This window comes from Anabrus simplex, chromosome 5 (genome assembly GCF_040414725.1).
Source record: "Anabrus simplex isolate iqAnaSimp1 chromosome 5, ASM4041472v1, whole genome shotgun sequence".
Lineage (NCBI taxonomy): Eukaryota > Metazoa > Arthropoda > Insecta > Orthoptera > Tettigoniidae > Anabrus > Anabrus simplex.
In genome coordinates this window covers 379,121,459-379,149,201 of record NC_090269.1, presented here as the reverse complement: position 1 = coordinate 379,149,201, position 27,743 = coordinate 379,121,459, and the positions used below count along the sequence as shown (strand labels likewise).

General features: G+C 38.6%; 1 protein-coding gene across 1 annotated transcript in view; it reads right to left on the bottom strand.

Annotated features, from left to right (window-relative positions):
* Positions 1-27,743, bottom strand: part of cactin (cactin, spliceosome C complex subunit) — a 197,070-nt gene that overhangs the window by 50,419 nt on the left and 118,908 nt on the right. The window contains exons 9-10 of the mRNA XM_067147717.2: positions 22,894-23,092; positions 18,767-18,921 (exon numbers count right to left, since the gene is read on the bottom strand). Coding sequence (XP_067003818.1) covers positions 18,767-18,921; positions 22,894-23,092 — 354 coding nt within the window. The remainder of the gene's footprint in view (positions 1-18,766; positions 18,922-22,893; positions 23,093-27,743) is intronic.

The following is a 27,743-nucleotide window of genomic DNA, read 5'->3' as shown; positions in this document are numbered from 1 at the left end:
TATTTAACCTTTATATCAATGATCTCCCTTCTAAGGTTAAGTTTTCAAACTGCCTCTTATATACGGATGATGTAAAGCTTTACAAAGAAATAAAATGTGATGGAGACATCGACAAACTACAGAGCGACTTAAATCAATTATACGAATGAAGTATAGGAAATAATTTATATTTCAATATAAAGAAATGTTGCTTCTTAAAAATTACACACGGCAAATCCCATAAAGAACACGTGTACTCTATCAACAATGAATTACTGGCGCAGATTAATACAATTAATGATCTAGGAGTACGCATCACAAATAATTTGTCGTTTAACCCACACATTTATGACACAATTAATGATGCCTAAAAAAAAACTGGGCTTCTTAATCCGGCACACCAGAGACCTGAAGTATATCCAAGCCCTCACACTTTTGTTCAACACACTTGTGAGGTCCAAACTTGAGTACGCGTTGGTAATTTGGTCTCCCCTTTATAAATCCTATCAAAACCATGGGGAGAAACTTCAAAAACATTTCTTACGTTATCTTTACTTAAAAAAATATAACAGGTTTGTCTCTAGCGGCATAATTCACTATAAAGATCTCCTGAAAGAATTTAACTTCACTTCATTATTAAATAGACGTATAATAAATGATCAAAAATACCTCCATAGAGTTATCAATAATGTGGTAGATAACAGTTACTTTCTACAACAATTATCGTTCAATACCCGGAAAGGCAGTTTAAGACACAGACATCTCTTTTTTCTTCCGATTTCTAAAACGGTATTTTATAGAAGCTCACCGTTGTTCAGAATGTGCACTACATATAACATCACAGTTCATAAATTTCCTGATCTTGATTTAGACTTTGCTGTTAGATACAATTATTATGTAAAATTATTGAAGAAGGTACACCGTTAAAGTAATGGTCGCGCTATGCTGGGCACTTTCAGTTCAGTTAAAGCACTATTTCTGAAGGTATGCCCTATAGGTGTATATATGTACTATATTTATACTTATTTCTTGGTTAGTTTGTGTTTTATTTTAGTGTTTTATTTTATTTGAATTTATATAATGTAAATATAGATAAACAAAATGTAGGGGAAAATGCAAACAAATTGTCAATACTAGCATCTATTTGTACTGAAGATTTAATGTGCTGTTCATACTGATTGCCACAACTCATCTCTTACCAAACATATGTATTTCATGCCTTACTTTCCATGATTTTCTTTTTATATGTCAGTTGCTTTAACTGGTGTCAGTTTAAGATGAGAGTTATTTCTTTTGTAGATACTAATTTTTAGTTTATTTTATGTTTCTGTATTTCTACTTTTATTTTATTCATTTTTATATATTATTTTAGGTAACAAGTCCACTTCGAACTTTAAAAAGTATTAATGTGCTGTAAATTCCGTTTGCTACTGTACTTATTAATAATGTTGTATACTTTTGTTTTTAGATATTAAGTTCTTTCTGACATTTGTTATTTTTAATAATTAATGTATAGTGACTAAGCCACCTGTAACTGGAGAAACATCTCTGTTGGTGGTATGAAACAAAATAAATTTCAAAGACAAACTTCAGATCAACCTATGACAGCACTGATAGAAGTAATCTCTATGTTGCAATGGAAGAGTTTGAGATCCCTAGGAAATTGATCGCCCTTGTGATGATGATGATGATGATGATGATGCTTGTTATTTTAAGGGGCCTAACATCAAAGGTACGAAATGAAAGTACAAAAATTGCAAAGGCATCCACTGACCAAAATAAAAATAAAATATGGCATGAAGAATGAATGGATGGACAGGAACTCAACAAAACACAAAAACAAACAAAAACCAGTGGATCGGACTCAGTACAGATCGAAAATAACATTATTACCGACCAAGGAACCACTTATAAAGCACAATGATGCTTGGTGTCTAAAGGGGGTGCAAAATCCACGTCTAAGGCCCCACAGAATGGTACATGTCGCGAGTAAAATAGAACCATGGTATGTGTCATGTTGGGGTATTAATCAGAAGTAGCGAAGACTCACGGTGTTCCACAAAAGATGGTACTACTCACAAGTATTGCAATACGTACAAGTAACGCAGACCTATGGTGTGTCTCACACAATGGCCCAACTCAGAGTCAACGCAAACCGAGAAGGTTCCCCACCGAGGTGTACTAAACACGGGCGCCGGTATTCCCGTGGTGTTCCTCACATAGTGGGTACTAATCACAGGCAACGCAGACCCACGGTGCTGCTCATATAGTGGTACAACTCACAGGCTACGCCCAGACCCGCGGTGTTGCACACATGGGTACGATGCATGGGTACTGGAATCCACCAGGCCAGGCTTTAACTGCTACTAATCACAAACCTATTTCGTACCGAATTTAGTGGTACTACTCGCAAGTACAGGCAACCTATGGTGTTCCCCGCGTGATGGTACGATTCAAAATTAGTTTCATGGTTCTAATTCAGTCAGCCCTTGGTCACCCCTTTTAGTCGCCTCTTATGACAGGCAGGGGATACCGCGGGTGTATTCTACATGTGCGTCCTCCACCCGCAGGGGGTAGTGTGTTTGGTCCGTGAGAGGTATTTTATTTCCCTCAAGTCCGCCGGCAAGCCGGTTAGGACCCCCCTATCCGCCACCTGGGACGCGCCACGTGGGAGTATCACCTCTCCCCCTGCTACGCCTGCGTAGCAGGTTCGTGGTCGCCCTTGTGAAAGCCACTATGGAAAATACTCTGAATCAAATTAAGATCCAGTATATGTTATCAAGTGCTGTAATGACCAAGAATGGAGTTAGACAAAGAGATTCATTATCATGCCTTTTGTTCAATATAGCTTTGGAGAAAGTTGTTAGAGAAGAAAGTATCAACACAAGGGGAACCATCTTATACAAATCAGTTAAAATTTTGGCATATGCAGATGATATTGATTTAATCGTATGAACACCAAGAGCATTGAGAGAAGCTTTCACAAGCCTCAAAAAAGCAGCAAGAAAGATGAATTTACAAATTAAGGAGGGAAAAACTAAGTACATACCCGTTACAAAGAAAGACTACCCTAGGGATCTACATTCATAGAAATTGTCTTGTATAAGTTTGATGTTGTGTGTAGTTTTACCTACCTTGGATCAGAAGTTAATTCCAAGAACAATGTTAGTTCTGAAATCCAAAAGCGTATACTGTCTGCTAACAAGTGCATTTATCAATGATCTGCTGAACAAAATTTGAAATGAATGCAGATTGCTTGCGGACGACCGCACAATATACAGAAAAATACAGAATACTAGTGATAATAGGTTCTTCTTCTTGTTTTCGAATTTGGCCGCCTATGGACCGCATTGAACTTAAGGCTTTCTCTTCTTCTTCTTCTTCTCCTCCCAGAACCTCTTCATTCTTTCACTTCTGATCTTCCTTTCTTTCTCAGATATGACCAGTTTGGGTCTACATTTTGGTGGTTTCTCCTGGAATGTTTTGATGCTGTCCACTCGACTTCTAAATTCTTTTCTGTTATGAACCATGTCCACTGTAAGTCCACTTTCTATTGCATCTCTTTTTACCTCTTCCACCCACTTCGTCGAAGCTTTTAGTCCAGTGATGTACTTGAATATTTTCTTAGTTAGCCGTTTCTCATCCATTCTTTCTAGATGCCCATAGAATTTTAGCCTTCGCTTTCGCATGGTGACAGTGATTTTTTCGGTGTATTTATAGAGGTCATCATTTTTCCTATTCCTCCACTCCCCATCAGCATTTTTCTGTGGTCCTAAAATTTTCCTTAAGATTCTCCTCTCCTTTTTTTCGAGATCTTGAAGCTCACCCTTTTTATTCATTGTCAGGCTCTCTGAAGCGTACAGACCCTCTGGCTTTACCACTGAGCTGTAGTGTCTAAGTTTCGCCTTGTAAGATATTGCTCTTTTGTTGTATCTATTCTGGGTTAACCTGTAAGCCAATTCTAGTTTTCTAATTCTTGCCCTAATCGCCTCTTTATCCAATCCATTAGGTTCTATCCATTCCCCTAGATATTTAAATTTCTCAGTTCTTTTTACAGTCCCATGCTTCACTTCTAAGTGTCTCTCCCCTTGATGTCCATATTCCATGTATTCCGTCTTCTCATATGACACTTTGAGACCCGTTTTCTCTGCGATCTCATGTAGAGTGTTCAGCATAATTTGGGCATTTTCTCGGTTGTGAGCCAAGAGTGCAAGATCATCTGCGAAAGCCAAACATTTAATTTCTAAGTTCTGTCCTTTCCTCCCTAAATGTATTCCCTTTATTCCTTTCACTTCCAAGGCTTTTTCCCATGTTCTAATGATTTTTTCTAGAACAATGTTAAAGAGAATTGGTGATAGACAGTCCCCTTGTCTGACTCCTGTTTTTATTTCAAATGGTTCAGAAATTTCACCGAAGAATTTGACTTTTGAGAAAGTTTCTGTCAGGGTTTGTTTTATTAACATTCTTGTTTTCCTGTCAATTCCGAATTCCTCTAGGACGTTAAATAGAGTCTGCCTGTCAATTGAATCATATGCTTTCTTAAAATCAACAAATATTACCACGGTGTTCTGGCTTCTCAAAGCTCTTATTCTGAGAATGCTCTTCAGGTTAAATATTTGTTCTGCGCATGATCTTCCTTTTCGAAAACCAGCTTGGTACTCACCAATTAGATGGTCTGCTTGTTCTTCAACTCTTCTCAATAGTACTTTAGAGAGTATCTTATATGTTATTGGGAGTAAAGAGATTCCTCTATAGTTATTACAAACCGATATAAATATACTCCATAAATGGGCACTTGATAACAAAACAAAAACAAATTCTCAAAAATGTAGTCTCATTAAAATGGGAAAGAAGCATAGGCAAGGGGACTTTCAATATTGTCTTGGATCGGACGCTCTGATTAGGAGTGACTCATGCAAGTACCTAGGAATCCACGTAAAGAGAGATCTAAAATGGGACACTCACGTAGGAAGTGTAATTACCAAAGCGTACAAGTCCTAACTTCGTGATGAAGATGCTAAAGGGCAGCAGTTTCCAGGCGAAGGCGCAGGGCTATATATCACTCATTAGGCCAGTCTTGAAATATGGAGCAGCCGTATGGGATCCATACCAAGCAGGACTCATTACGGAACTTGAAATGGTACAGCAAAAGGCTGCAATATTCGTGCTTAATGATTTCAATCCTAGAAGTAGTGTGACAAGTATGACAGAAAAATGGCAGACACTGGGGATTAGAAGGAAATGAACATGGTTTTGTGCCATGTATAATGCTTACACGAATAAGCCAGCTTGGGGAGAGGTGAACAGTCAACTAGAAAAGTCCTGTTACATAAGTAGGACAGATCATTCACATAAAGTAAAAGGTAGTGTGCCATTCTGTTCAGTCATTAACAAATTATATTTAACGCAGAAATAATACTGCGCAACATGCCGCCAACTGGAAGGGCGTGATGACATATAGAACGCGGGAACTCAGAAAGTGATTCCCTAGGTTATGCGCAAGTGAGAAAGGATATATGTGGAAGGGAGAAAGAGAGATAAGAATTTGTTTGGGGAAGAACCATGCCACCCTAAAAAATTTTTTTTAGCGGGAGTAGTCAGGTTCACCACATCACGGGAATTGAGCGGTATCTCTTCTATCTGAAGGTTTTCCAGGATGATAAAAGGATAGAAATTATCTCCAGAATTTTACGAAGCCAACGATACATCTAATGCTGTTAACAAATAATTAGATTAATAACTACGTAGTAAGCCGACCACCGTGGGAAACTGTTTAGTGGCCGCATACCAAACTTAAGTTGTTTTTAGGGGCTTTCTCAGGCGACGCGTGGGTGTTTGCCTCCTATAAGAGTTGAGAGATGTGGAAGGAGGGGATTCATTCGACGATAAGACTGCTGTCCATGCGTGTCGCGCGTCTGCTTGTATTTACGCCAGAAACCTTTGTTTAGGACAAAGACAGTGAATAATGAGTTCAGTTGCGATAACTTTGATTCAGTGGATTGGAGATTTATAAACTTCCCGGTAGTAATTCAAGTGTATGATAATATTTAGACGCTTTGCAGTGAGATCGCGAGTGCCTAATTAATTGACGGTAAAGAATGCCGTATTTATAGACTTCATTATGAAGCGGTAAAGGTGAAGTTTGCGAAGTGCAAAAGAAGTACTAATAATAAACTAAAGCAATCAGTATTATTCCTGCTAGACTTAGGAGACTAAATCAGTGGAGCATGAAATAGTAAATTGCCATGAATGACTCAGTGTTGGTTTCAGTTTTGAGGCTACAGATAGCCAGTACTGATTCCCATGTCAAAAGGGAATAATATATATTGGGAGATGGTGTGCTGTGAATAAAGTAGATATTTCATTCTAGTAAACACCTGCGCCGTGTGCAAGAGACGAGTGTTACGACCTTCTGGCCACAAACCCAAGAAGACGACAGCGAGCCGTCCTTACAGAAGAAAACGTCATGAACGAGCTACACATGGAGACTGGACTTAGAGGATCGACCCAGGACCATAATACTACCATGATGGCTTAAGCAGGCGGTTCAACCCGGAAGGAGAGGAAGAGGTCTCCAAAATGATAGATAAGTGAACCATACTTACAGTAAGTATGTGTTAAGATCGGGGGTTGTTGCGCAGAAATACAGTACTTAAATTTCTAAATATTGGTAGATGACGTGGTTATAGCCTATCAGGCCATTCATTAAGATGATTTTATAACATTTATGTGTAAAGCATATATATATTTTTATGCAGCCATAACGATAGAAATTAGGTTACATGATAGGGGAAGAAGTGTGCCTAGTATTACAGGAGCTTGTTTTGCGTACGTTAGATTAGTATATTTCCTTAGGATCTGTATAAATTTTCGTGTAAATGAGAGTTACTCAGAGTAGTTTATCGTTTCTCTCTACTGGGTAGGATAGAGGGATCTGTGCAACGTAAGTGTCGTCAAAGGAAAGTTCTGATAATTTAATACGGAGTCTAAGTAGGAATAAAATGTTAGTTAAATTTATGTCGGGATCTGCATGTTGTTATTGCATGGTTTCCAGTGATTTGGGTGAGACGGCATATGAACTGTAGCAACGTCGTAACAGTAAGATTATTTGAATTTCCGACAGAGTTTTTCACTGTGCACTTGACTTGAACCTGGGACTCAAGGAAGAGATGTTGCGCCATATGAAAGATGCGCCCTAGCGTTCATTATGAACTGGTACGTTAGAGTACCCTGATTTAATGAGATAGGCCCTAGATGCGGCCAGGCGATTGAGCTTTTTTTTTTTGTATTTGTGAAAGTAAATGATCCCTTGTGTTGGGAATGGCCGAAGAAGCCGATATGCCCGCTTGTAAGAGTGGAAGAATGAGAGTCCTTGTCACATCAAGTTCGGATCAGCTGAGAGGAACTAGGTCGAGGAGGTGTGTTTGTTTACTGTTGTTTGTTTTTTTTTTTTTTTTTTTTTTTTTTTTTTTTTTTTTTTTTTTTTTGCTAGCCAGGGAGAGATCCCCACCCCACTCAGCAGGTCAAAGACACGACCCACACCCGTTTAAAGGGGAGTTTTCGTCTTGTATGTCTGCATGTGAATTGTTAATTTTGTTCTGTTTCTCTTGTGTTTTTTTAAAATTCCAGATGATTAATTTGATGTCTATTATTGGCATCCGTGTGTGTGTTTATTTGTGTGGTAAGGCATTCCCCTTCAGACAGAGAAGCATTTGACAGTGATGTTTCTTTGATTTGTCTTTTTTTTTTCTTTTCTCCTTCCGGTTACGTGTTAATATTGTCATGAATTATATATAGGACATCTTGACTATAAGGAATTAGTTGTATTAGTATATCTTGTAAATGTAGTGATCGCTTAATGGACCTGAGTTCGCATCCATATATATATTTCTATGCGCGATAGGGAGAGATATGCCAGTAGTAGTAGATTCGAACTTGCTATTTGTGTGTGTACTCCCCAATATGTGCGGGGACCCTTTCCAATGGCTTTATTTCTGCGAGACAGTTCTGATCTTACCATCATGTCTTTTCATTTTATAGGTCTATTGGTGCTGTTCCATGTAGGGGACACGTTCCTTCCTTTCTTTGGGTTCAGTGATCTACGCCTTGTAACCGTACGTATGTACGATCCCCGAGTTTTTAGGTTAGGAAATTTTTGTATATAGTTTGTAATGTTAAAATCATGTAATTTTGTTTATTTACCATGTAAAAACGTAATATTATAAGAAGAATGTACAGTTAGGGAATATTGCATATGTGCCTCATTATATTTTGTATAAATTTCCGTTTGGGAAAGAGTCTGTAAATATGGCCTAGCCGTAAGGATTGTGCAACCGGGAAAACAGCGACTATATCGGGAAGGACGGTTGAAGTCAGTTGGATGTGTTGCAACAAGTGGCTTGGAAACACGGGGTACGGCAGGTTGTATCGGTTGAAGAATTGGAGTGAATCAATGTGGACATACATGAGTGGACGTTCTATGTCACATCAGATACTCGATAGCCAATGCGAGGGCTTTGTTTTGAGCGAGGTTTGGGTTGACTGAGTGATGCGGGAAGAAGTGCCGGTGTGAGCGTTGCTACCAGTAAACTTTTCAGGACGCTATAACCACGTGTAGCAAGCATATATAAGTGTGTACGCGTGTGCGGCGAGTCATTCGGATTCTCATTCTGATTCTGATACTTATTCTGACTCTGATGCTGATTCTGCGTGTTTCTCATTTGTACTGGTCTGCGGGAGCTACGTATTTGCGCAGTTTGCTATACGATCTGCTATTGTTCGTGAGTATCTGTTATGGAGTGAACATGATATAATCACAACGACTTACCGGCTTTGCAGTGGACTTTCTGTAAAAGAAAGTGTTTGTTTGTAACTTGTCACCCGAGTATGCAGCTTCAGTTGATGGAGAATTTTGCTGTTTGCTTGCCTCCGGACATGTAACGCTTTCTGTCCAGGCAGCAATTGGAAAGGATTCAAGACGTCGACGAAGAAGTGTAAATAAGGTTAGGGATGCTCCTTGTAAAGAAGGTTGCATCCATATGTAGAGAAATAGTCATCGTACTTTTCTCTACCAGATTAGGATTCACGGTAACAGTGGAGTGCAGTGGGGCTCTTACCTGGAGGTATGTTAAAAGTATAATGATGTTCTATTTTTTATTGGTGATTTTAATGGTTTGTAATTTGCCTTTGTAGACGGCAAACGAGTAAATCTCGTGAAGAGATGATTTTGTTGGGTAGTATTGTGTATATTTGCTCTATGTAAACGGCAAGCACTAAGTGGGTTGCATAAGTGTTGATTTTGTTGGTGTTTGTCACATATTAGTTCTTATTCGATGTTCTATTTTTTATTGGTGATTTTAATGGTTTGTAATTTGCCTTTGTAGACGGCAAACGAGTAAATCTCGTGAAGAGATGATTTTGTTGGGTAGTATTGTGTATATTTGCTCTATGTAAACGGCAAGCACTAAGTGGGTTGCATAAGTGTTGATTTTGTTGGTGTTAGTCACATATTAGTTCTTATTCTGGGAGTAAAGTCAGAGAATCAAACTTAAAGTGAGTCTTTTGTCAGTGGAGTAAGGCTGAACCTGGCATGTTACCCAAATTTAATTTCAGGGGTTATATAGCAACAGGGAAAGTTATAAAGTAAGTCTGGAGCCACGTCAGCCTGATGACCGTCGCCTTGGGAGAGGGAGTGGCTCGTTGCTCTACATACTTAAATATTCCTGCAATTGTTTTGCAGGTGGCGCCCATTATCCTTGTTATTTACAATTAGTTGAGTCAACGTTTATCTGTTCAGTATTTCAATAGCTTGCAGTTGTTACAGTGTACTCCCCAATATGTGCGGGGACCCTTTTCAATGGCTTTATTTCTGCGAGACAGTTCTGATCTTACCATCATGTCTTTTCATTTTATAGGTCTATTGGTGCTGTTCCATGTAGGGGACACGTTCCTTTCTTTGGGTTCTGTGATCTACGCCTCTGTGCAGAATCATCAAACTCTTTTATGTTGTCTTTGGAAATTATAGATGTAAGCCTTTATGGCATTTATCTTTTGCACTACGAGTGCAGTCTATTGTAAAGAAAAACTGATTATGAACACAGAAACTTATGCTTTGTAAATTATACATTTAAAATGCAACTAGAGTTCCCTCATTTCGTAATTTAAAATAAATATAGTATATTTCCTAACCCCATACTCTCGTCACGAGAACCCAGTAAATGACCGTCTGCCGACTGCAGCTAAGCTGGTGCATTTATTTAGTAACAGGTAAGCAGGTAAGTTTGATTATGCATTGATATTTATGCCCTGTAGGGTATAGTAGATCACAGAAAACTATGGTAAATATTCATTTGTAAATTGGGGAATTGATGACAGGAATGAATTACCTGCAGCTGTCTTAGAGCTTTTCCAAAAAAATGTAAGATGCTTCAAGAATAGACTCCAGCATTCTGTAAATTGTGTGTAAATTTCAATGTAAATTTTTATGCACTGTAAATTGTAGTATTAAGGCATGTGAGTTATTTAAGGTATGTGTGAATATGTATATGAACGTGCTGTATTTAAAATGCTGGGTCACTCAATCTACTATAAGTCATAGTGTAAGATTTTGAAATACTTAAGGTATGTGTGAATTTGTATATGACAGTGTTGCAACGTTAAGCTAGTAGTAAGCTCAACCTGTAGCAATGTAAGCCGTAATATTAATCACTGGAAATACTTAAGCTGTATATTTATTTGTATATGATGATGCTGGATTTAGAATGTTAAACTAGTAGTAGGGCCTATTTTTTGTAATATTTTCTTTCCAGGGTATTGCTTGTTGTACTCTTGTTGTTGTTGTTGTTGTTGTTGTTGTTGTTGTAAGTCATAGTGTAAAACTTTGAAATGCTTAAGGTTTGTGTGAATTTTGTAATGTTAAGCTAGTAGTAAAATAAGGATTCTTATATTTATAATTCAGAGGGTAGTTTAGTGTAAAAATATTAATTTCAGGGATTAATGAGAAGAGTATTCTTACCTCTGAGTTTTAGAAGAGATATCTTAATACTAGTTTACAAGACCAGTGTTTTTTTATTAAACTACTAAAACAGTGGTAATAAGTATAAGTTGAGTTACACTGATTTTAGTTTCTTTTGTAGGGGTATGACTGTTTTGTTCTAAACTTAAACATTTATTATCAATATTGTCAAGTTTAGATTTTATTGTATTAAGCCCATTTGACTTGCTTTTTATGTATTTAAATCTTTTTTATTAAGAGCTTTATTTTATTATGTTTTTTTTGACATTTTCAGTATGTGAGGGGGCTTTAGGATTATCTGTGTTGGTTTCTATAATTCGTACTCATGGCAATGATTTTTTACAGACATTTAGAGTCTTACAATGTTAAAGTTTATATTTATGCTTTTAATCCCACTATGTTTTTTTATTGATTATTGATGAGTGGTTCAGTCTTTAATATATTTCATAATATTTTTAAAAAAATGCTTGCTTGTTGTTTAAAGGGGCCTAACATCTAGGTCATCGGCCCGTAATGGTACGAAATGAGACAAAATGAAATGACAAATTAAAAAACCCAAAATCCTCCACTGAACACAATTCAAAATGTGAGGACAAAGAATGAATGGATGGATGGATATGAATTTAAAACAATTAGTGGAACCAACCTACAGTGCCTCACATGCTCAGAAGGTGAAGTAAAACAATAGTTTTACTGACCAAGGGACTGCTTCTATATCATGATACTGAATCGATGATGCTTGTAGTCGAAAGGGGTCCAAAATCCAAGTCATCGGCCCCTCATAATGGTACTTACCTCTAGAAAAGTAGAACCATGGTATTTGTCAAGTTGCGGTACTAATCAAAAGTAGCGTAGACTCGCGGTATTCCACACATTATGGTACTACTCACAGGTAATGAAATTCGCACATGAATTACAGCCCTACCGTGTTTTGCACATTGCGGCGCCATTGACAGGCAACGCAAACCTATGGTGTTCATAACCTAAGTATACTAACCACAGGGATTCGTACTATCCCGTGGTATTCCTCATATAGTGGGTACTAATCATAGGCAAGCCAGAACCATGGGTTCCGTCATCCCATGGTTTTGCTCATACTGTATAGTGCTACTAATCACAGGTACTGTAAAAGCCGTCGCGCTCTCGTTTGTTACTGATCACAAACCTATTTGGTACCTAACATAGTGGTACTACGCGCAAGGAAAATCGACCCATGGTGTTCTCTGTATGGTGGTACTAATGGCAAGTAGTTTCATGGTTCTAATTTGATCATCCCTTGGTCGCCCCTTTCAGTCGCCTCTTACGACAGACATTGGATACCGTGGGTATATTCTTCGTCTGCGTCCCCCACCCACAGGGGATTGTGTGTTTGGTCCAAGAGAGGTATTTTATTTCTCTCAAGTCTGCCGGCAAGCTGGTTAGGACCCCCTATCCACCACCTGGGATGCGCCACGTGAGAGTATCACCTCTCCCCCTGCTATGCCAGCTTAGTAGGTTCATGGATTTATTTTTTTAAAAAAAATTTTAAATTGGGATGTGTGTTATCTAGAGATTTTAGTAATTTTAAGCTACTGTTTTGGTGTGATATTTTATCTCATGGTCATATTTTGTTCATGGTCTTATTTTGTTAAGTTTTTGGATCAGTGCATTAATGGTTACGGCAAGAGACAGTGTTGTAATGTTAAGCTAGTAGTAAGCTCAACCTATCGTATAGTAAGACGTAGTGTTAAGCAATGGAAATATTTAAGGTGTGTGTGAATTTGTATATAATGATGCTAGATTTAGAATGTTAAACTAGTAGTATTTCTTGTAATATTTTCTTTCCATGGAATTGCTTGTTGTACTCTTGTTGTAGTTGTTTTTATTGTTGTTGTTGTTGGGTTATTGTGTTTTAACTTTACTTGATTATCACACTACTGTAAGTGATCATAGCCACCAGGCTATTTCCCAATTGTGATGTATTTGTTAATAATAATAATAATAATAATAATAATAATAATAATAATAATAATAATAATAATAATAATAATGATAATAATAAATTTGTCAACTAATTATTAAAACTTTTAGAAATCAAAAATAGGAAGATTTTTTTTAATTCTGGGATTTTTTTCACGTATATTACGCCACAGGCTCGATGAAAAAAAGGACAAGATAAAAGGCATATATATCTACAGTTACAATGCAAACCGACTACTAAATTTAAAATCTTAAACCAAGAACATAATAATGGTGACAAGAAAATGTACCTAATCGTTCTCATTTATGATACATACATATGAATTTATATCACATAGACACACGGAACAAAATGCATAATAGTTTCCTTTATTAGATTGTAAAATGAACGAAAATTCAATTTTATAGGTATCTCTGAACACTTTGAGATAACGTTTATGTTTTGTGGCCTTAACGTGAAGAGAAAATCAGAAACTGTCACAGACACAACCCTCTGAGATACATTCAAGTAGAGTACAAGTTCGTTATAGCGAGAATTCATAACAGCGAAAAATTTACTCGCTACAGCGGATTGTCGTTTTACCTGATTTTTGTATGAAATGCAGAAAAACCCCTGTACACATTAAAATCGGTATGAAACGGCTATCAGTTTGTTCAAAACATGCGTTTCCATGGATGATATCCACACTGGATTACTTCTTTGTTATTTTTCATGGCAGTGTGTATTTAATTTAATTCTGAACAAATTATAGTACCGTATTTCTCCGAATCCAAGACAAACCCCACTTTTTCCTTCAAAAAATTTAATTCAGGCTCAAAAAATCATATGAATGCCTTTGTTGTACAGTAGGCTTTTTTAGATGCCGAACATTGGCTTTCGTTATGCCGTTTTCTTGTGGCTGTACAATTATTCTTTATTTCCGCGGGTTTTAATGACTACTAATTTAAAATTGGCATCATAATACCGAAGAGAACCCGTTGAAAATTTGCCAGCAATACCTATTCCATGTGTCTCTACAATACGACGATCCATCAGGAAAATATTCTTGCTGTCTATAAAACTGTTACTTTTACTCAGTGTCAGATATAATCGGCTACCGTTACACGCACATCTCGCTTGCCGGGTTTGGCCAACTTCAGCGACTGGCAATGTATAGGCCTAATCGCGGACGTTGAAGGTCAACAAACGAGTTTGTTGCACCACGGTATGGCCATTCTGCCCTTGAGCTTTTAGTGCACATACCTCACAATTCTATCTTTGACTTCTTTAAAGCGTCCTTGTTGCGGACCACTGAATGCATTTTTTGTACAGTACGCATTTTTTTTTAGCTATCTTTGTCTTCACGCTAACGTCAAATATTGGCTTTAGTTAGTCCTATACCATATTTTCTTGCAGCTGCACAATTTGCGAGTGTTTAATAACCATTAACTTAAAATTGGCATCATAATATCGACGAGAACCCGTTGATAATTTTCCGGCAATACCTGTAGCACGTATCTTTACAATACGGCTATCCATCTCGAAAATGTTCCTACTGTCTATAAAACTTAAGTTTACTAAGCGTCAGGTACAGTAGACGTGTTATAACTGTGCCAGTGAGTAGCCGTGCCATTTCTAAGAATACGAAGGCTCACACGTTTTGATGCCATTCTGCAGATTTGAGAAACGTTTTTGTACAGGCTAATAAGAACGTAATTCTCTCTTCACTAGGTATTTCCCAAGATCCAGTGACGTTACACACAGGCACTGTACAACCCGTTGTCGCGGCTAGCGATGTATAATAAAGAGGCAGTTGTTTATTTTCAATAAGTTTTTGGTGTGCATTCGCGTGTGAAAAGAAGCAGCGTGGTTACTGCGGTAGTTGCCAATGGTATTCGTTACTGTTAGGCCGCGAATGCAAGACAACCCTTGAGTTTTTGCATTAGATTCTGACAAAAAAACGTCGTTTTGGATTCGGAGAAATACGGTATCACTCCAGAGGCTTATGTGGCAAACATTTCAACATTACTTACGTATTTATTACGAAAACGTGTTATCCTCTTTCATTTCTAATTTTCATTAGAGAACAGCAGTCGACGGGTATATCTAATCAACTCCAACATCGCCTTCGAATGTCTACGAGAGAGCTCGTAATTGCACATGGTGAGAAAACTACTGTATACCATACCGAAGATGATCGATCGCATTTTGTGGCAAACCTTTCCGTTTTCTTATTCAAACAGCGTCACCTATCCTAACTTAACAGTACTATACGTACGATGAAAACACGCTTCAAGCGCCAGTAGAGAAATTATAATCTTCTTGCTATAAATTTACACGAGAATAGCCTTTCCATAATTTAACCAGAAGTGAGAAAATATAAACTAGTCTCTGAAATCAATTATGCACTCTGCCATATCTCGAGGTCTAGGCCTATCCCATTCTTACTTAATTGCAGTATTTTGCATTAAAATTAAGCGATCATTTAGTCAGCCTTTAATTTTAAAGAGTTAACGGTTATCGGACACATTTTACGCATTTATTATGAAATATGCCCTCTTTCATTTCGAATTTTTGTTACGGAACAGCAGTCGACGGGTATTACTAATCGACTTTGACGTCGCCTTCGAATGTCGACAAGAGAACTCTCTAGTGGAAATAGCGAGGAAACGATACCGAAGGTAATCGATCACGTGCAACATAATCGCTGGGGTGCATAAATACCAGTTATGGAAAAAATCTCGCGCGCTCAATCACTCGTAATAACGGTTGCGTCAGTCATTGGACTCTCACTGTAATCGTAGGTTAATACACAGTTTAATATAGGAATTTTGAAGGGACAGCAAAATATTGTCGTTATAGCGGAGATCTCGTTATATGCCGTACTCGCTATATCGGACTTCTACTGTAATTAAAATTATGAACTACGAATGAACACAAACGCACTGAAATACGCGAGACTACCACATACAATACATATAAATATGTCTCATGCATTATTAACATATGATTTTGACAAGGAGAATGCACAGAATCGTAAGAAAAAACACGTCGCCTACAACTCCAACGAAAGTATGCACACAAACTATATTAACAGAGTGTGAACCACATAATAACACACTTATTCTTTCATACCGATTAATGGAGTCGCTAGCCTCTCTCGCTTGTAGGACGATTGCACCACATAATAAACTTATTCTTTCGTAGAGATTAACGGAGGACGATACACTCGCCAGATAAAGCATCAAATAAATACGTTTGCGAAGGAGGTTGCGTTAATTACACAAGCACATAAGAATTTATCCTAGGGAAGAGTATTGACCGCACTGGAGATTATATTGGTCAAAAATAGGCGGAAGTAAAAATCACTCGGAAAATTGGAAGACGAGTTAAAAAACGGAAAGTTTCTGGGTAAACGGGAGGAGTTGGCAGATATGCCAGACTATAGATTGTTTTCATTTTCTTCTATAGGTTGCTATCCGGACACCGAAAGCTCTATGGATCAAACTGAAGAAAGTTGCTTTTCTTGAGCTCGAGGGTGAAAAGAATCCCGTCTTACGGTTAATATCTGTCATTGTGGATTTCTGTAGATGTTATAGGCAAATTTCTCATTAGTCCTAGTGACAGTTAAATAATTATTTTTAGGCTGAAGATGTCTCATAAGGAAGACATAAAACATGTCCCTTTTTAAAATAAAATAAAAAGGAATGATATTGTACAGTATTGTAAAGGTGGAGTTACTCAATTATTAAGACCTTCTATCTTACTTTTACGGGTTTTGGAGATGCTAAGGTTCTGAAATTTAGTCCCGCAGGGTTCTTTTACGTGCCAGCAAATCTACTGACACAAGGCTAACATATCTGAGCACATTCAAATACAGTGAAACCTCGATTCTCCGTTTTTCGAGGGACCATGAAAATAAAACGTACAACACGGGAAAACGGAAAATCTGGGATTGAATGAAAACCATCAACAATTTGGCTAAACATCACAAAAATGAAATATGTATAATTATAATCTTACAAAAACTCCTAAACCAAACCAAACTACAGCCCCATTGGAACTTTGCCTGCCAAGCGACCGCTGCTCAACCCGAAGGCCTGCAGATTACGAGAGCGCATGGTCAGTGCGACGAATCCTCTCGGCCGATATTCCTGGCTCTGTAGATCGGGGTCACCATCTCACCTTTAGATAGCTCCACAACTAAAGGTAATCACGTAGGCTGAGTGGACCTGGAACCAGACTTATATCCAGGTAAAATTGTCTGACCTGGTCGCAATCGAACCCGGGCCCTCTGGATGAAACCGCATTAATTACCGGTACGAGAGTTCAAAATCTCGATAATTTATATTCAATTTTACAGGGGAATCTTCGTCAGTTTCCCGTGAAAACTTCTTTTAGTTCAGCAACTTTGATTAGGCTAGCCAAACTCTTCGAAAAATCTAATAACGCCAAGCCAAACGACAATCGACCACAAGTAGCTTTTTAATTCTCTCATCTAATAAAATAAAGCACATTAGATACAAAAGCACCCAAAATGATGGCGAAATCCCTTCATTTCTTAATCTTTCATTGTAATTTGGTCTCTGGTATACAGTTCGTAGTCAGTTTCTGGAAATCTCGTATCGCGCAAATTAGGCCTACATCGACTTTTAAAGGTTATGTTGAACTCGAAAACATGATTTCGAATGTAAGTATCGATTCTTAAAAATTCTAGAATGCATTATATTCAGTTCTGCGCGTCACAAATCCAGTAAAATTGGAAAGATAAAAGAAATATCATCAAAAATTTAGAAATTACGGTTTCGTGACCTTGAGGTCATCTGGAAAGCGCGCTCGCTGCACGTGTCACAACGAGTTGAAAATGATACCAACCATTTAAAATGTAACGCGCGCAAATAAAACGACTGCGGTTTTTGGTATTTTAACACGAAAACGTAAAATTCCCAGTCTTACATTAGGGCCTAGACAGTAATAGGCAATCCCAAGACCTCCCATGGCTTTCTTTTTTTTAAATGTAAGGTGCAACATCTGTTCTGGTCTCGCTAACATAATCATGTACGATAATATCAAAAATACTAAATTTGTGTTAAGAAGGAGCAGTTTCGATTCCTGTCTGAAAGCCCAGTTACTCTACAGTGCCCTGAGCAAAGTGCCGAAAGCGTGTTCGGCAGTACGATCGAAAAAATGTAAACATATGGACGTTTTATAAGTGCGAACATTTGACGAAACTCGTTCCGTCTTCAATGCGCCGCGCCTCCTTGCAATTGTTGTGGCCACTCTCTGCTTTATGATTTCCCGACATTCTCTAAACAATAACTTACCACCCGAATGCGATGCTAAGATGGTCCCTTATGCAAGTTCACTGCCGATCGCTTTTCCAGTACCAGTACAGTACTTGCTTTAATTATTGCAAACACGGGGCGTTAACGCCAAGATCCATAAATATGCCATAGCCGTCCTTTCGAGACACACAGTTTATTAAAAAACGATTGATTGAGGATTTAGCGTTGATAAGACTGGAATTTCTGGACGGTTGATCCGGGAAATCGTTTCTTCGAGGAACGGATAATGCGGGACTTTTACAACGTGATTTAATTACGATGCTCGCGGGACCTCGTAATTTGAACGCATATTCCGGGAAAACGTATTTTCCGGGAACGGGTAATCGAGGTTCCACTGTACCACCGGACTGAGTCACAATGGAACCTGCCAAGTTGGGATCGGAAGGCCAGCGTCTCAACCGTCTGAACCACTCAGCCCAGCTGATGACATAGAGAAAGGTGGGAATATACTCAGTATGGGCTACTCCAGTAAACATTTTAATTACTTACCTGTTAAAATATCTTGGTTTTCGTGGACGATATTTATCAGACCAGAGATAAACCTGGTTGTCCAGCGTGGTCTCCACTGAAAACTCTGCTTCATCACCAAGCATTCCTTTCCTGGCTTCTCGTTGGAGAGCTTGTTCTTCTGCAGTTATAACACTCTATGGACAAAGAAAAATGGGCCACAATTAAATATAAGCACGTTTGACTTGCTAACAATGTTTAATTTTAGTTGACTGAATTAATGTGTAGTAGTATATGGAAGGAGTAGCATGAAGAAAACATGGAAGGAAACAGCAAGGTGGAATGATAGAACAAAAGATATAGTGGGGGAGGGGGAAAAAAAAAATTGCTTTTAGGACATGGTTCTAAAATAGGATGGTGGAAGCAAGAGAGAAGAAGGTGGATAAAAAGTGGACCCAGATGATGAAAAAAGATAGTGAAGATAGTAAGAAAGTATTATATGGAACAGTTAAAAATAAGAGAAGGGAAGATCTTATGGATTATTTCAAAATGGTAAGGAGATGAAGAAAAAGGAGGAATTCAAAACGAGGTGAAGGGAGCACTTTGAAGAATTGCTAAACCCTAATGAAATCTCAGAGAAGGAATTGAAGATGGTAAAGATGAACTACAAATGGAAGGAAGTGGAAGTAGTATTGAGGAAGATGAAATGAGGGAAAATGCCAGGTTTGGATGAGGTAAATGTGGAGCAGTTACAGAAATGGGGAAACAATGACCGACTGTACTGTGTGATGAGAGTTGTACGGACGGTGAAGATACCAGAAAACTGGAAGAAGGGAATAATTGTACGTATCTACAAGAAGGGAGGTAGAAGGTAGTGTAAAAACGATTGGGGAGTCACTGTAATGCGTCATTATACAAAGACTTTTGAAAAGATTTTGGAGAGAGAGATTTGGGCTAAAGAAGGATGTCAGAGAGAAGAACAGTACAGCTTCCAACCAGGAAGGTCCACAGTAGATCTAACTTTAGCTGTAAGACAGCTACAGTATAAGACTGGCATTATGAATGTGGAATAGATCTGAATTGATGGCCTTCTTGAATACTGTATTTGCTCGTATATAACTTGCCACCACATATATCTCGCACCCCATTTTTAACATTTGAAACTGCAGGAAAAAGTATCCCCACATATAACCCGCATTAATTTCTGACGTTACCATAAAGACATACAATACGTACACGAAATAAAGTTTGGGTATTCCATAGACGAACCTACATTAAAAACTGGGACTGTACCAGTTGGTGTTACAGTACTTTGTACGTGACAGTACAAGAAGAAGCTGCATTTCTTTCTACCTGCAGAACGGTTGAGGCTAGCTGTTGTAACAAAAATACCTAACTTGGAAATCCCTGCCCCAAGGCCACATTCCTAGCCAGTCGGTCACACTCCGCCATCCCTCTCACTCTTCCGTCTTTGTGAATATGCTTATCGCTACACATCTGGCAGAGCTGATCGCATGAACTGGGAGTGTTTCCCTGTCCAGGCAGTCAAATGATCGCAGTATTAGGTATCGTCGAACTGTGGTATTGTTGACAAGTACCGGTATTCTGTCTTCACGTTTCATCGTTGTTTCTCAGTTTAAGTTTTCTTGTGTATGTTGTTTTTAAGTTATGGAAAAATGTGGGAGTCATAGGCTGGGTTTAAACTCAAAGTGATAAAATATTCTGAAGAACATGGTAACAGAGTTGCTGGTCGAGAATTCAGTGTGACTGACTTTAATGTTTGCTACTGGCGTAAACAGAAAGTTGCGCTAGAAACCACTAACTGAACATGTAAGACATTCAGAGGGCCGAAATCTAGTAAGTTTTCTGAGCTGGAAGACGAGTTGCTTCATTACTTTACAGAATTGCAAAATGATGGCTTTATTATCTCGCATGAGATGCTACATTTCAAAGCGCGCAAACTAGCGATTAAAGGAGGAATCAGCTGTTCGGATCTGAAAGCGAGCCGGGGTTGGATCCATACATTTATGACTCGAAAGGGATTGTGTCTGTGAAGGTTAACATCTCTCTGTGAGAGAATGCCAAGCAATTTCAGTGACAAAATCATAAATTTTCACCTCCATGTGATAGCAATGTGGAAGAAAAACAATTACCTCTTATCTTAAATTGGCAATGCAGATCAAACCCTGATAAACTTTGACATGCCATGCAACACTACAACACTACCATCAACAAGAAGGGAGAATCTAGCATGCTTGTATGTATAACTGGGTGTTAAAAACAGCATTGCATTGTCATGCTAGCAATAACCGCACACGGAAGAAAATTGCCATCGTACGTTATTTTCAAAAGAAAAACAGAGCCTAAAGTGAAGTTTCGCAAAGACATTCACGTACGGGTTCAAGAGAAAGGATGGATGGATGGATACAACTCTTGCCCAGAACTGGGTCTGTATGGTGTGTGGAGCACGGCCAGGGGCACTGCTCTGACGCCCAGCAATGCTAGTGTGGGACAGTTTCCGCGGACACTTGGTGGAAGACACGAAGAAACGTGTTCAGGAAATTAAAACTGATCTTGTAATTCCTGTTGGACTCACACATTGTCTACAGCCCTTTGATATTTCCGTCAACAAGACCTTCAAGGACAACATACGTAAACTGTATGCCAAATGGACGGCAGGAGGGGAGCATGAGCTGACGCCAGGAGGCTAAGTAAAGAGGCCGTCAGTTGAACTCGTGTGTGATTGGGTTATGCGGGCAGGGCTTATGGTGTTGACAGACATTATTGTGAAGGGTTTCTTGAAGATGGCCATAGCAAATGCGTTGGATAGAAGTCAGGATGATGCAGTATGGGATGGTTACCAGAATAATGCATGTGAGGACAGCTTGGAGATTGGAGTGACAATGAATAGGATAAGTATGCCAGCTGTCTTGTTTCAATAGCCTAATGCAAATTTTAGGGTTTTTTGGGAATATGTATCATAGGATATAAACTTCATGCTTTTGATCTGTATTGAATTGTAATATGATCTTTCTCACACAAATCCCCACATATATCACACACCAAAAATGTTTGCACTTACTTTTGGTCAAAAAAGTGCAAATTATATGTGAGCAAATACAGTATTGAAAAAGCATAATACGATAATGCATGCAGAAACAAGATGTGGAAGGCCCTGGAAAACAAAAGAGTGGGGGAAACGGACTATATGAGGGTAAAGGAGAAATATTAAGGGAGTGTGAGTTGTGTGAAAGTAGGAGAGAGAACAGATTGGCTAGAACAGACGAAGGATTTGAAATAAGGAAGTGCACTTACACCATTACTTTTCATTGTAACAACGGATGATATAATGCTGAGCGTGGCAAAGGAAACTGGGGAAGAAAAGATGAAAACAATGGTATTTGTAGATGATTTGATGGTGTTCAGGAGCAGATGGATGCATGGGATAAAATAGTACAAGGATATGATGTGAAATTTTGTATAAAGAAGAACGAGATGTTGTTTATAACCAGGAAGGAGGATAGACCAAGAACAGGAGTACCGACTGATGGAGAACCGAGAACTTCAAGTACCTAGGCAACTTAATACATGAAAATGGAAGAAAAGATAAGGAAATAAGTGAGCAGATGGAGAAAAGTAGGAACATTATTAAAAACTGTTAGAAGATTAGTATGGAGTGAGGATGTTCCCAGAACAGCAAAAGAGTGATATACCAGATTATCCCAATACTAATGTATACTTCAGAGACTTGGGTAATGATGGAAAGACAGAAAAGCAGGAAGCAGGCTGGTGAGGTGAAATTTCTGATAGGTAGAATAGGAGTAATAAAAATGGATAAGATAAGAAACGAGAAGGTCAGAGAACTAGCGCATGTGGAACCATTGGAGGAAAGGATAGAGGAATCAAGGCTTAGACGGTTTAAACACATGAAGAGAATGAAGAAGAGGATACCCAGGAAAATGCATGAGATGGAAGTGGAAGGCAGGAGACCAAGAGACAGATGGCTAAAAGGAGCAGAAAAGCAAGTGAAGAAAATAGAGGAGGACCAGACCAAATTGATGACAGAGAGATGGTGGGAAGACAGAAGACAATGGAGAGACTTATGTTTTAAACAGAACTGGCCAAGGCTGGAAGCAGTGCAAGATGATGATTTACTAGTGTCCTCATACCTCTACTCTATTTCCTGTGCCCTGAACTTGCATTCGAGCAAATGCCAATCTCTGGACATCATCCTCTTCAGTGGTCACGAAAGTTCCTGGGTCCAACTGAGATGAACTAAGATACTGGGGACTATAGCCACCAGATTCATAATCTGCAAAACTCTCTGATAACATAGCATTAGCTGCCTCATCAGCAGCTTCTCGAGCCCTGCAACAAAAAGTAATACACATTTAGCATTCAAAGTAGTTAATACGACATTTATCTTTTAAATACCAACTCTGTATCAAAAAACAGGACTAAGGGGTAGACAAACACAATTTATCTTTTAGATTATACACTTTTAAAGAATTCCAATACTTCAGGTTTATTAGCTCTTATTAAACTGAAAAAGGCTGGAAAAAGAAGGAAACTGGATAAAGATAGAAGATGAATGTGGGAAGATGAGAGGCATTGGAGAGGGAGACGTTATTACCAGACTAGGCTGAAGGTGGAATGTGTTGACAATGATGATTATGATAAAAGTTCAAAATGATATTGAAAACCATCATCAACAAGTATTCAGTCCAAGGATGGGTCTGGTGCCATGAAATGGTTCCATACCACCTGAGTGATAGCTGTTTTCTTCATTACTGCATAGATCTCTGATCGAATGTCTTCTAAGATCTATTTTATGGATGATTTCCTAGATCTTCTCCTGAGGACTTTTCCACGATCATCTTAAAACATATGGCCAAAACCACTGGTATCAGTGATACTTAAAACATTGGAACAAGACAAATAAAAAAATTGGTAAAGTTTCAAAGAATGTAAAGAAAAAAGCTCTGGAAATGAAGGAATGATTTGCTTCATAGACCTATTCAGTAACATACTAGAAAGTGAAGAAATGGCAAATGGATGGAGAAAAAGTGTGCTGATTCCAACACCAATATAAAAGAGAAAAGTGGATACTCAAGCTTGTGGCAACTATGGAAGAATCAAAATGATGAGTTACAACATCAAATTATGGGAGAGTGTGACCGAACAGTGATCGAGACAAGAAGTGGTGATTAGCAATAAGCAGTTTGGTTTAATGCACGGAGGAGGAACAACAGATCCCATATTTTTCTCGAGACAACTAGTGTGGAAAAGTACAAAGAAGGCAATAAGAGCTTGTTGATGGACTTCGCTGATCTGGAAAAGATGTATGACAAGGTAATGGAAGCAGTGAGACAAATGAACTTGCAGAGAAATGGTTGGAGGAATGGAGAGATGCACTAGAAAGCCAATTAACAGAGTTCCTGAGCCTGAGGGGAGCTGAAGCATGTTTAAAGTTGGCTGGAGTAGAGATACGAACAGCAAGTTCGAAAAGACTTAACATGGTGCAAGTTTATGACGAAGACAGAGAAGCTGGGCCCAGATGGTATGACCGCGCTAAGATAAAAAGGAAATAAGAAATTTTGTCTAACTGTATCAAGTTTTACATCGCACTGCCACAGAGAGGTCTCAGGGCAATAATGGGATAGGACAGGGAAGGAATCGACTGTGGCCAAAATTAACATATAGCCCCAGAATATGTCTGGTGTGAAAAGGGAAACAATTGCAAACCATCTTCAGGGCTTCCAACGGGTTTGAACCCATGATCTTCCAAATGCAAGCTCATGCTATGTGACCCAAACCGTGTAGTCAACTCACTCAGTAGGAATGTATTTAGTAGAGCAGTTGATGAAGAGAAAAGACAAGACCTAGTAGGCTCAATACATTATTCATGAAATACTAAAACTGGTTGATGAATGACTGAGAATATAAGAGCACAGAAAATGAAGAGGGTTAAAAGGAGTACAAGCGAAAAAGTGCAAGGTAGTTAAGGAAGAATAACTGAGTGGGTTGTGGCACTGTATGTAGTCTTTTCTAAATACAGTATAACCCCGATTTCGCGTGACCTCGATTCAGCATAAACTCGCATTTAATGGTAGAAATTTCCAGCCCTGAAAATTCTTCTGCAAGAGCGATGCAATTTTATATTCGATTTAATGCAATTCACAATAGGGCGAAACTTGCATTTAGCGTTAAAGAAATTGATAAAATCCTCAAACATTCATTTCTATTCGGTTTGGTTATGGGACATAAAGAACCTATGAAAAAGACGTCATAAGAGTGCTACGGATGATTCAAGGGAGAAGAGGAATTTACAGCACAGGCACTTAGGGCGAAAGCGAGATGTCGGACTCAGATACACATCCGACCATGGCCGCTGTAGCAGAAGAGAACGCCCGTTTTAATGACAGTGTTATTATAACCTTCGAAAATTCCTATATTAATCTGTGCAATATCCTTTGGTTACAATGAGAACCCTTTTACTAATGTAACGTGCTAGTGCAATAACCTCTCCATCGACGTTCTACGAGTTTCTGCACACTTCGTCGCATGTACATCTCCACATACTCTACAATTTTATGTTTCTACAAGACTATATGCTATTATTATTATCTGCTCTGGTTATCAATACTTCTTCCTATCATTGGAATTACCTTACTTTTTGCTCACCTGTCGTTACCCTCCGACATTTCTCGACACACTGACTGCTGTCTTTCTGTCTGCCTCGCACCTACTACATCATCTGCCACGTCACATGATCTTTCTCGAATGAACTGGTCTTCGCTTCCGGGCGTGTATATATTGGACTGCTTGGCCCGTCTTGGGCAGACTGGCATCATCTTCTGTAAATAGTGTGTGTGTGTGTGTGTGTGTGTGTGTGTGTGTGTGTGTGTGTGTGTGTGTGTGTGTGTGTGTGTGTGTGTGTGTGTGTGTGTGTGTGTGTGTGTGTGTGTGTGTGTGTGTGTGTGTGTGTGTGTGTGTGTGTGTGTGTGTGTGTGTGTGTGTGTGTGTGTGTGTGTGTGTGTGTGTGTGTGTGTGTGTGTGTGTGTGTGTGTGTGTGTGTGTGTGTGTGTGTGTGTGTGTGTGTGTGTGTGTGTGTGTGTGTGTGTGTGTGTGTGTGTGTGTGTGTGTGTGTGTGTGTGTGTGTGTGTGTGTGTGTGTGTGTGTGTGTGTGTGTGTGTGTGTGTGTGTGTGTGTGTGTGTGTGTGTGTGTGTGTGTGTGTGTGTGTGTGTGTGTGTGTGTGTGTGTGTGTGTGTGTGTGTGTGTGTGTGTGTGTGTGTGTGTGTGTGTGTGTGTGTGGAGGGACTACGGACCTCGCACGGCTTGCCGTGTGCTGCGCCATTTTCTTCCCTACCAGCTGATGGAGTTATTCTGAAAGGACTTTGGTGAGCTAAACATATCGTTTACTAAACTTGTTTTGGAAACTTTAAACTCGGCCTGTTTCAGCATTTTGAGTGACGGCATGCTACGAAAACTTTCAAGGCCTTGGTTCGAGTCTAACTCCTTGCCATCTTCAAACTGATTAAGATTAATTGATTTTTAGTGCTGAACACTTGGTGATGTGGACTGAGCCTCATTGTCAAACAGAACTTTCTCAACCTTAGATGATTCTGGAAAACATCTATTGGCAGATCAAACATTCTCCAGCATTACGCAGTTGGAGTTTCCTTTCTTTTCATCCTCACTTATCCTTATTGTACTGATCCTCCTTTTTACCCTACCCTTTTCTCTTTTATTAGGTGTATATGTTTTTTTATATTCGGGCGCCCTGGAGGCATATTCGTTTTTTTTGTGTGTGGCCAAATATTTCTTGATCTTCATGGTAAAAGTGTACTTGTTCCCTCCAAATTTGATCAGATAATAATATTAATAATTATCATTTGAGGTGATTGTGTGTGTGACACCTCTCTTTTCAAAATAATAATAATAATAATAATAATTGAGAAAACTGGTTTTGTGATCTAGTTCCATCATATGGTCGAGACTTACGCTGACACAGTGTTCTATGTAACGATTTTTTGTAATTTTGTCCAAACTTATCTGTGGGTTAGTCCCCTTTTGAAAACTTTTCCTCTAAAACGGGGACCTGAGCTATTTTGCCTTTATAATCAATGTCTGGGATTTTTGCTCAGACTATATCTTCTTGCTTAACAAGGTGCATATTGTGATGAACTTTTTTTCACCAATTTTATTGACAAAAAAAAAAAAAAAAAAAAAAAAAAAAAAAGTTGTTCTTTCAAAGGTTTTGAAACTCTACTTACGAAATATATCATCTGAGATGATTATCCGTATAACTTTGGAAAAACTGTTAAAGCACGGACCTTGCATGGCAGTTCCTATTTAAACTCTTATATATATATTGGTCAATTTAATTCTGTAGGTTTAGCTTAATTATCCCTTTGCTACTTTTCTTAAAATGTCCAGGGTATATTTGAGGATCTATTTTCTCCAAAAATGTTAGTGTGTACTGTATTCTCGTTAAAGTTGCTGTTCCAATACACTTGATCATCTAAATTTTTTTTTGAAAGGTGGTGTTTTTTTTAATGTTTGGTACCTACCACGGTAAACCTCTCATACTATCCTCCCCCCTCAGTACTGCTTCCGCTCACTCTGCTTCTTTCTTGTTTGATGTGATCGACTCCTCGGTGCAGTGTTGCCTATGCACAGACATCGTTTGGTAGTTATTTCTTACAACCGGGATGGAAAGATTACTTTTGGAGAAAGCTCCCAAGATATCTTAACTACATTGCACAATACGTCACACATGGTAACAGACATTCCTTTCTTCCCCATTCTCATCATATTCTCTTGTTTAAATTGATACACTTTTTTGGTTTCTCCTTAGATCTTTTCGCATTTTGTTTTGGTTGTTCTCGTAACACTATGGCTTGCTTTTCGGATACTTTTCGCTTGGGCGACGATAGTGATTTATCTCCACCCCCAGTATATCATACTCGGTCTTTACCTGAGGTTTCCACTAGTAACTTAATCTCCTTTTCTGAT